At 41.7% G+C, this 11,544-nt stretch overlaps 1 protein-coding gene across 1 annotated transcript in view; it reads left to right on the top strand.

Annotated features, from left to right (window-relative positions):
- The first annotated feature begins 2,173 nt into the window (after positions 1-2,173).
- Positions 2,174-11,544, top strand: part of GIPR (gastric inhibitory polypeptide receptor) — a 322,107-nt gene continuing 312,736 nt past the window's right edge. Inside the window, exons 1-2 of the mRNA XM_088464575.1 lie at positions 2,174-2,263; positions 2,514-2,610. Of these exons, the coding sequence (XP_088320701.1) occupies positions 2,174-2,263; positions 2,514-2,610 (187 nt within the window). The remainder of the gene's footprint in view (positions 2,264-2,513; positions 2,611-11,544) is intronic.

The raw sequence follows: 11,544 nt of genomic DNA, 5'->3' as shown, positions 1-11,544 counted from the left end.
ACATACCTGTCCCCCATCATTTACACCTCCACATACCTGTCCCCCATCATTTACACCTACACATACCTGTCCTACATCATTTACACCCCCACATACCTGTCCCCCTTCATTTACACCTCCCCATACCTGTCCCCCATCATTTACACCTCCACATACCTGTCCTACATCATTTACACCCCCACATACCTGTCCCCCATCATTTACACCTCCACATACCTGTCCCTCATCATTTACACCTCCACATACCTGTTCCTCATCATTTACACCTACACATACCTGTCCCACATCATTTACACCTCCACATACCTGTCCCACATCATTTACACCTCCACATACCTGTCCCACATCATTTACACCCCCACATACCTGTCCCCCATCATTTACACCCCCCACATACCTGTCCCACATCATTTACACCTCCACATACCTGTCCCACATCATTTACACCTCCACATATATGTCCCCATCATTTACATCTCCCCATACCTGTCCTACATCATTTACACCCCCACATACCTGTCCTACATCATTTACACCTCCCCATACCTGTCCCACATAATTTACACCTCCACATACCTGTCCCTCATCATTTACACCTCCACATACCTGTCCCACATCATTTACACCTCCACATACCTGTCCCCCATCATTTACACCTACAAATACCTGTCCTACATCATTTACACCTCCACATACCTGTCCCACATCATTTACACCTCTACATACCTGTCCTACATCATTTACACCTACACATACCTGTTCCACATCATTTACACCTACACATACCTATCCTACATCATTTACACCTACACATACCTGTCCCACATCATTTACACCTCCACATACCTGTCCCCCATCATTTACACGCCCACATACCTGTCCCCCATCATTTACACCTCTACATACCTGTCCTACATCATTTACACCTCCACATACCTGTCCTACATCATTTGCACCTCCACATACCTGTCCCCCATCATTTACATCTCCACATACCTGTCCCACATCATTTACACCTCCACATACCTGTCCCCATCATTTACACCCCCATATACCTGCCCTACATCATTTACACCTCCACATACCTGTCCCCCATCATGTACACCTCCCCATACCTGTCCTATATCATTTACACCTCCCCATACCTGTCCTACATCATCTACACCTCCACATACCTGTCCTACATCATTTACACCTCCACATACCTGTCCTACATCATTTACACCTCTACATACCTGTCCTACATCATTTACACCTCCCCATACCTGTCCTACATCATTTACACCTCCACATACCTGTCCTACATCATTTACACCTCCCCATACCTGTCCTACATCATTTACACCTCCACATACCTGTCCTACATCATTTATACCTCCACATACCTGTCCCTCATCATTTACACCTCCACATACCTGTCCCACATCATTTACACCTCCACATACCTGTCCTACATCATTTACACCTACACATACCTGTCCCCCTTCATTTACACCTACACATACCTGTCCCCCATCATTTACACCTCCACATACCTGTCCTACATCATTTACACCTCCCCATACCTGTCCCACATCATTTATACCTACACATACCTGTCCCCCATCATTTACACCTCCACATACCTGTCCCCCATCATTTACACCTACACATACCTGTCCCTCATCATTTACACCTCCACATTCCTGTCCCCCATCATTTATACCTACACATACCTGTCCTACATCATTTACACCTCCACATACCTGTCCCACATCATTTACACCTCCACATACCTGTCCCCCATCATTTACACCTCCACATACCTGTCCCCCATCATTTACACCTACACATACCTGTCCCTCATCATTTACACCTCCACATACCTGTCCTACATCATTTACACCTCCACATACCTGTCCTACATCATTTACACCCCCACATACCTGTCCCCCCATCATTTACACCTCCACATACCTGTCCCACATCATTTAACCCAAACAGTACACATGTCCAGCAGGCACCAGCGCATGGTCAGAAAGTGAACGCACACGTACGTGGATATGTGAGACCATGAATTTACAGTCTGCTAATAATACGTTCCCACATGATGCTCTTATCCACGTACAGCACCAATGATACAATTTTGGGAGTGAAATAAGGCGGCAAACCTAGCATGTGCCAACTTGGCGCTATGTCAGATCCATGTGTGGCGCAGGGGGCTACGTCCTCCTCTTGGGAGTGTGGGCACCGTCTCTTTACCAACGTGAAGAAGCATGAACTGGCAGCTCAATATACTGGATGTGGCCCCTCAATATACATAAATGGGGCTTAGCGAGGGGACACTGCAATGAAAGACTATTATTATTCGTGTTATAAATGCCCACCTACACCCTGCACCTTGCACCCTGCACCCTAGGAGAACGCTGAGTCTAGCGGTAGCATCGGCCACCCTGTAACGGATATTCTTCCTATACTTTTGTGTCATACTATATATTAGAGGTTTATGTTACTCCTGTGTTACACTGTAACAGGGAACCTGCGGTAACACCGTGCAGGAGACGGTCCAGGCCTGGAAGCAGTATCAGGAAGCATGTGAGGAGAGAATGAGAGCGGATCCCCCATGGAGCGGTGAGACACTTATATCCTGTACATATATATATATATATATACACACAGAACCAGGAAATAGTATAATACAGTCACCTATTGTGTCTCTATAAGAGTCCTGTACATCAGTCACTGTCACCTGGTGATATCTCCTCTATACACTCAGAAATCCTGGCTCACACTACCTAGGCTATATACATCACTATCAGGTAATAGTATAATACAGTCACCTATTGTGTCTCTATAAGAGTCCTGTACATCAGTCACTGTCACCTGGTGATATCTCTCCCTCTATACACTCAGTAATCCTGGCTCACACTACCTAGGCTATATACATCACTATCAGGTAATAGTATAATACAGCCACCTATTGTGTCTCTATAAGAGTCCTGTACATCAGTCACTGTCACCTGGTGATATCTCTCCTCTATACACTCAGTAATCCTGGCTCACACTACCTAGGCTATATACATCACTATCAGGTAATAGTATAATACAGTCACCTATTGTGTCTCTATAAGAGTCCTGTACATCAGTCACTGTCACCTGGTGATATCTCTCCCTCTATACACTCAGTAATCCTGGCTCACACTACCTAGGCTATATACATCACTATCAGGTAATAGTATAATACAGTCACCTATTGTGTCTCTATAAGAGTCCTGTACATCAGTCACTGTCACCTGGTGATATCTCTCTATACACTCAGTAATCCTGGCTCACACTACCTAGGCTATATACATCACTATCAGGTAATAGTATAATACAGTCACCTATTGTGTCTCTATAAGAGTCCTGTACATCAGTCACTGTCACCTGGTGATATCTCTCCTCTATACACTCAGTAATCCTGGCTCACACTACCTAGGCTATATACATCACTATCAGGTAATAGTATAATACAGTCACCTATTGTGTCTTTATAAGAGCCCTGTACATCAGTCACTGTCACCTGGTGATATCTCTCCTCTATACACTCAGTAATCCTGGCTCACACTACCTAGGCTATATACATCACTATCAGGTAATAGTATAATACAGTCACCTATTGTGTCTCTATAAGAGTCCTGTACACCAGTCACTGTCACCTGGTGATATCTCTCCTCTATACACTCAGTAATCCTGGCTCACACTACCTAGGCTATATACATCACTATCAGGTAATAGTATAATACAGTCACCTATTGTGTCTCTATAAGAGTCCTGTACATCAGTCACTCTCACCTGGTGATATCTCTCTATACACTCAGTAATCCTGGCTCACACTACCTAGGCTATATACATCACTATCAGGTAATAGTATAATACAGTCACCTATTGTGTCTCTATAAGAGTCCTGTACATCAGTCACTGTCACCTGGTGATATCTCTCCCTCTATACACTCAGTAATCCTGGCTCACACTACCTAGGCTATATACATCACTATCAGGTAATAGTATAATACAGTCACCTATTGTGTCTCTATAAGAGTCCTGTACATCAGTCACTGTCACCTGGTGATATCTCTCTATACACTCAGTAATCCTGGCTCACACTACCTAGGCTATATACATCACTATCAGGTAATAGTATAATACAGTCACCTATTGTGTCTCTATAAGAGTCCTGTACATCAGTCACTGTCACCTGGTGATATCTCTCCCTCTATACACTCAGTAATCCTGGATCACACTACCTAGGCTATATACATCACTATCAGGTAATAGTATAATACAGTCACCTATTGTGTCTCTATAAGAGTCCTGTACATCTGTCACTGTCACCTGGTGATATCTCTCTATACACTCAGTAATCCTGGCTCACACTACCTAGGCTATATACACCACTATCAGGTAATAGTATAATACAGTCACCTATTGTGTCTCTATAAGAGTCCTGTACATCAGTCACTGTCACCTGGTGATATCTCTCCTCTATACACTCAATAATCCTGGCTCACACTACCTAGGCTATATACATCACTATCAGGTAATAGTATAATACAGTCACCTATTGTGTCTCTATAAGAGTCCTGTACATCAGTCACTGTCACCTGGTGATATCTCTCTATACATTCAGTAATCCTGGCTCACACTACCTAGGCTATATACATCACTATCAGGTAATAGTATAATACAGTCACCTATTGTGTCTCTATAAGAGTCCTGTACATCAGTCACTGTCACCTGGTGATATCTCCCCCTATACACTCAGTAATCCTGGATCACACTACCTAGGCTATATACATCACTATCAGGTAATAGTATAATACAGTCACCTATTGTGTCTCTATAAGAGTCCTGTACATCAGTCACTGTCACCTGGTGATATCTCTCCTCTATACACTCAGTAATCCTGGCTCACACTACCTAGGCTATATACATCACTATCAGGTAATAGTATAATACAGTCACCTATTGTGTCTCTATAAGAGTATTGTACATCAGTCACTGTCACCTGGTGATACCTCTCCTCTATACACTCAGTAATCCTGGCTCACACTAGCTAGGCTATATACATCACTATCAGGTAATAGTATAATACAGTCACCTATTGTGTCTCTATAATAGTCCTGTACATCAGTCACTGTCACCTGGTGATATCTCCCTCTATACACTCAGTAATCGTGGCTCACACTACCTAGGCTATATACATCACTATCAGGTAATAGTATAATACAGTCACCTATTCTGTCTCTATAAGAGTCCTGTACATCAGTCACTGTCACCTGGTGATATTTCTCTATAGACTCAGTAATCCTGGCTCACACTACCTAGGCTATATACATCACTATCAGGTAATAGTATAATACAGTCACCTATTGTGTCTCTATAAGAGTCCTGTACATCAGTCACTGTCACCTGGTGATATCTCTCTATACACTCAGTAATCCTGGCTCACACTACCTAGGCTATATACATCACTATCAGGTAATAGTATAATACAGTCACCTATTGTGTCTCTATAAGAGCCCTGTACATCAGTCACTGTCACCAGGTGATATCTCTCCCTCTATACACTCAGTAATCCAGGCTCACACTACCTAGGCTATATACATCACTATCAGGTAATAGTATAATACAGTCACCTATTGTGTCTCTATAAGAGTCCTGTACATCAGTCACTCTCACCTGGTGATATCTCTCTATACACTCAGTAATCCTGGCTCACACTACCTAGGCTATATACATCACTATCAGGTAATAGTATAATACAGTCACCTATTGTGTCTCTATAAGAGTCCTGTACATCAGTCACTCTCACCTGGTGATATCTCTCTATACACTCAGTAATCCTGGATCACACTACCTAGGCTATATACATCACTATCAGGTAATAGTATAATACAGTCACCTATTGTGTCTCTATAAGAGTCCTGTACACCAGTCACTGTCACCTGGTGATATCTCTCCTCTATACAATCAGTAATCCTGGCTCACACTACCTAGGCTATATACATCACTATCAGGTAATAGTATAATACAGTCACCTATTGTGTCTCTATAAGAGTCCTGTACATCAGTCACTGTCACCTGGTGATATCTCTCCTCTATACACTCAGTAATCCTGGATCACACTACCTAGGCTATATACATCACTATCAGGTAATAGTATAATACAGTCACCTATTGTGTCTCTATAAGAGCCCTGTACATCAGTCACTGTCACCTGGTGATATCTCTCCCTCTATACACTCAGTAATCCTGGATCACACTACCTAGGCTATATACATCACTATCAGGTAATAGTATAATACAGTCACCTATTGTGTCTCTATAAGAGTCCAGTACATCAGTCACTGTCACCTGGTGATATCTCTCTATACACTCAGTAATCCTGGCTCACACTACCTAGGCTATATACATCACTATCAGGTAATAGTATAATACAGTCACCTATTGTGTCTCTATAAGAGTCCTGTACATCAGTCACTGTCACCTGGTGATATCTCTCCTCTATACACTCAGTAATCCTGGCTCACACTACCTAGGCTATATACATCACTATCAGGTAATAGTATAATACAGTCTCCTATTGTGTCTCTATAAGAGCCCTGTACATCAGTCACTGTCACCTGGTGATATCTCTCTATACACTCAGTAATCCTGGCTCACACTACCTAGGCTATATACATCACTATCAGGTAATAGTATAATACAGTCACCTATTGTGTCTCTATAAGAGTCCTGTACATCAGTCACTATCACCTGGTGATATCTCTCTCGCTATACACTCAGTAATCCTGGCTCACACTACCTAGGCTATATACATCACTATCAGGTAATAGTATAATACAGTCACCTATTGTGTCTCTATAAGAGTCCTGTACATCAGTCACTGTCACCTGGTGATATCTCTCTATACACTCAGTAATCCTGGCTCACACTACCTAGGCTATATACATCACTATCAGGTAATAGTATATACAGTCACCTATTGTGTCTCTATAAGAGTCCTGTACATCAGTCCCTGTCACCTGGTGATATCTCTCCCCCTATACACTCAGTAATCCTGGCTCACACTACCTAGGCTATATACATCACTATCAGGTAATAGTATAATACAGTCACCTATTGTGTCTCTATAAGAGTCCTGTACATCAGTCACTGTCACCTGGTGATATCTCCCTCTATACACTCAGAAATCCTGGCTCACACTACCTAGGCTATATACATCACTATCAGGTAATAGTATAATACAGTCACCTATTGTGTCTCTATAAGAGCCCTGTACATCAGTCACTGTCACCTGGTGATATCTCTCCTCTATACTCTCAGTAATCCTGGCTCACACTACCTAGGTTATATACATCACTATCAGGTAATAGTATAATACAGTCACCTATTGTGTCTCTATAAGAGTCCTGTACATCAGTCACTGTCACCTGGTGATATCTCTCCCTCTATACACTCAGTAATCCTGGATCACACTACCTAGGCTATATACATCACTATCAGGTAATAGTATAATACAGTCACCTATTGTGTCTCTATAAGAGCCCTGTACATCAGTCACTGTCACCTGGTGATATCTCTCTATACACTCAGTAATCCTGGCTCACACTACCTAGGCTATATACATCACTATCAGGTAATAGAATAATACAGTCACCTATTGTGTCTCTATAAGAGTCCTGTACATCAGTCACTGTCACCTGGTGATATCTCTCTATACACTCAGTAATCCTGGCTCACACTACCTAGGCTATATACATCACTATCAGGTAATAGTATAATACAGTCACCTATTGTGTCTCTATAAGAGTCCTGTACATCAGTCACTGTCACCTGGTGATATCTCCCTCTATACACTAAGTAATCCTGGCTCACACTACCTAGGCTATATACATCACTATCAGGTAATAGTATAATACAGTCACCTATTGTGTCTCTATAAGAGTCCTGTACATCAGTCACTGTCACCTGGTGATATCTCTCCTCTATACACTCAGTAATCCTGGCTCACACTACCTAGGCTATATACATCACTATCAGGTAATAGTATAATACAGTCACCTATTGTGTCTCTATAAGAGTCCTGTACATCAGTCACTGTCACCTGGTGATATCTCTCCTCTATACACTCAGTAATCCTGGCTCACACTACCTAGGCTATATACATCACTATCAGGTAATAGTATAATACAGTCACCTATTGTGTCTCTATAAGAGTCCTGTACATCAGTCACTGTCACCTGGTGATATCTCTCTATACACTCAGTAATCCTGGCTCACACTACCTAGGCTATATACATCACAATCAGGTAATAGTATTATACAGTCAACTATTGTGTCTCTATGAGTCCTGTACATCAGTCACTGTCACCTGGTGATATCTCTCCCTCTATACAGTCAGTAATCCTGGCTCACACTACCTAGGCTATATACATCACTATCAGGTAATAGTATAATACAGTCACCTATTGTGTCTCTATAAGAGTCCTGTACATCAGTCACTGTCACCTGGTGATATCTCTCCTCTATACACTCAGTAATCCTGGCTCACACTACCTAGGCTATATACATCACTATCAGGTAATAGTATAATACAGTCACCTATTGTGTCTCTATAAGAGTCCTGTACATCAGTCACTGTCACCTGGTGATATCTCCCCCTATACACTCAGTAATCCTGGCTCACACTACTTAGGCTATATACATCACTATCAGGTAATAGTATAATACAGTCACCTATTGTGTCTCTATAAGAGTATTGTACATCAGTCACTGTCACCTGGTGATATCTCTCTATACACTCAGTAATCCTGGCTCACACTACCTAGGCTATATACATCACTATCAGGTAATAGTATAATACAGTCACCTATTGTGTCTCTATAAGAGCCCTGTACATCAGTCACTGTCACCTGGTGATATCTCTCTATACACTCAGTAATCCTGGCTCACACTACCTAGGCTATATACATCACTATCAGGTAATAGTATAATACAGTCACCTATTGTGTCTCTATAAGAGCCCTGTACATCAGTCACTGTCACCTGGTGATATTTCTCCTCTATACACTCAGTAATCCTGGCTCACACTACCTAGGCTATATACATCACTATCAGGTAATAGTATAATACAGTCACCTATTGTGTCTCTATAAGAGTCCTGTACATCAGTCACTGTCACCTGGTGATATCTCTCTATACACTCAGTAATCCTGGATCACACTACCTAGGCTATATACATCACTATCAGGTAATAGTATAATACAGTCACCTATTGTGTCTCTATAAGAGCCCTGTACATCAGTCACTGTCACCTGGTGATATCTCTCCCTCTATACACTCAGTAATCCTGGATCACACTACCTAGGCTATATACATCACTATCAGGTAATAGTATAATACAGTCACCTATTGTGTCTCTATAAGAGTCCTGTACATCAGTCACTGTCACCTGGTGATATCTCTCCTCTATACACTCAGTAATCCTGGCTCACACTACCTAGGCTATATACATCACTATCAGGTAATAGTATAATACAGTCACCTATTGTGTCTCTATAAGAGCCCTGTACATCAGTCACTGTCACCTGGTGATATCTCTCTATACACTCAGTAATCCTGGCTCACACTACCTAGGCTATATACATCACTATCAGGTAATAGTATAATACAGTCACCTATTGTGTCTCTATAAGAGCCCTGTACATCAGTCACTGTCACCTGGTGATATCTCTCTATACACTCAGTAATCCTGGCTCACACTACCTAGGCTTTATACATCACTATCAGGTAATAGTATAATACAGTCACCTATTGTGTCTCTATAAGAGTCCTGTACATCAGTCACTGTCACCTGGTGATATCTCTCCCTCTATACACTCAGTAATCCTGGCTCACACTACCTAGGCTATATACATCACTATCAGGTAATAGTATAATACAGTCACCTATTGTGTCTCTATAAGAGTCCTGTACATCAGTCACTGTCACCTGGTGATATCTCTCCTCTATACACTCAGTAATCCTGGCTCACACTACCTAGGCTATATACATCACTATCAGGTAATAGTATAATACAGTCACCTATTGTGTCTCTATAAGAGTCCTGTACATCAGTCACTGTCACCTGGTGATATCTCTCTATACACTCAGTAATCCTGGCTCACACTACCTAGGCTATATACATCACTATCAGGTAATAGTATAATACAGTCACCTATTGTGTCTCTATAAGAGTCCTGTACATCAGTCACTGTCACCTGGTGATATCTCTCTATACACTCAGTAATCCTGGCTCACACTACCTAGGCTATATACATCACTATCAGGTAATAGTATAATACAGTCACCTATTGTGTCTCTATAAGAGTCCTGTACATCAGTCACTGTCACCTGGTGATATCTCTCTATACACTCAGTAATCCTGGCTCACACTACCTAGGCTATATACATCACTATCAGGTAATAGTATAATACAGTCACCTATTGTGTCTCTATAAGAGTCCTGTACATCAGTCACTGTCACCTGGTGATATCTCTCCCTCTATACAATCAGTAATCCTGGCTCACACTACCTAGGCTATATACATCACTATCAGGTAATAGTATAATACAGTCACCTATTGTGTCTCTATAAGAGTCCTGTACATCAGTCACTGTCACCTGGTGATATCTCCCCCTATACACTCAGTAATCCTGGCTCACACTACCTAGGCTATATACATCACTATCAGGTAATAGAATAATACAGTCACCTATTGTGTCTCTATAAGAGTCCTGTACATCAGTCACTGTCACCTGGTGATATCTCTCTATACACTCAGTAATCCTGGCTCACACTACCTAGGCTATATACATCACTATCAGGTAATAGTATAATACAGTCACCTATTGTGTCTCTATAAGAGTCCTGTACATCAGTCACTGTCACCTGGTGATATCTCCCTCTATACACTAAGTAATCCTGGCTCACACTACCTAGGCTATATACATCACTATCAGGTAATAGTATAATACAGTCACCTATTGTGTCTCTATAAGAGTCCTGTACATCAGTCACTGTCACCTGGTGATATCTCTCCTCTATACACTCAGTAATCCTGGCTCACACTACCTAGGCTATATACATCACTATCAGGTAATAGTATAATACAGTCACCTATTGTGTCTCTATAAGAGTCCTGTACATCAGTCACTGTCACCTGGTGATATCTCTCCTCTATACACTCAGTAATCCTGGCTCACACTACCTAGGCTATATACATCACTATCAGGTAATAGTATAATACAGTCACCTATTGTGTCTCTATAAGAGTCCTGTACATCAGTCACTGTCACCTGGTGATATCTCTCTATACACTCAGTAATCCTGGCTCACACTACCTAGGCTATATACATCACAATCAGGTAATAGTATTATACAGTCAACTATTGTGTCTCTATGAGTCCTGTACATCAGTCACTGTCACCTGGTGATATCTCTCCCTCTATACAGTCAGTAATCCTGGCTCACACTACCTA

The sequence above is a fragment of the Taudactylus pleione genome, unplaced genomic scaffold (assembly GCF_031769625.1).
Source record: "Taudactylus pleione unplaced genomic scaffold, aTauple2 ptg001691l, whole genome shotgun sequence".
NCBI classification, from domain to species: Eukaryota; Metazoa; Chordata; class Amphibia; order Anura; family Myobatrachidae; genus Taudactylus; species Taudactylus pleione.
This window is presented reverse-complemented; position numbering and strand designations above follow the sequence as displayed.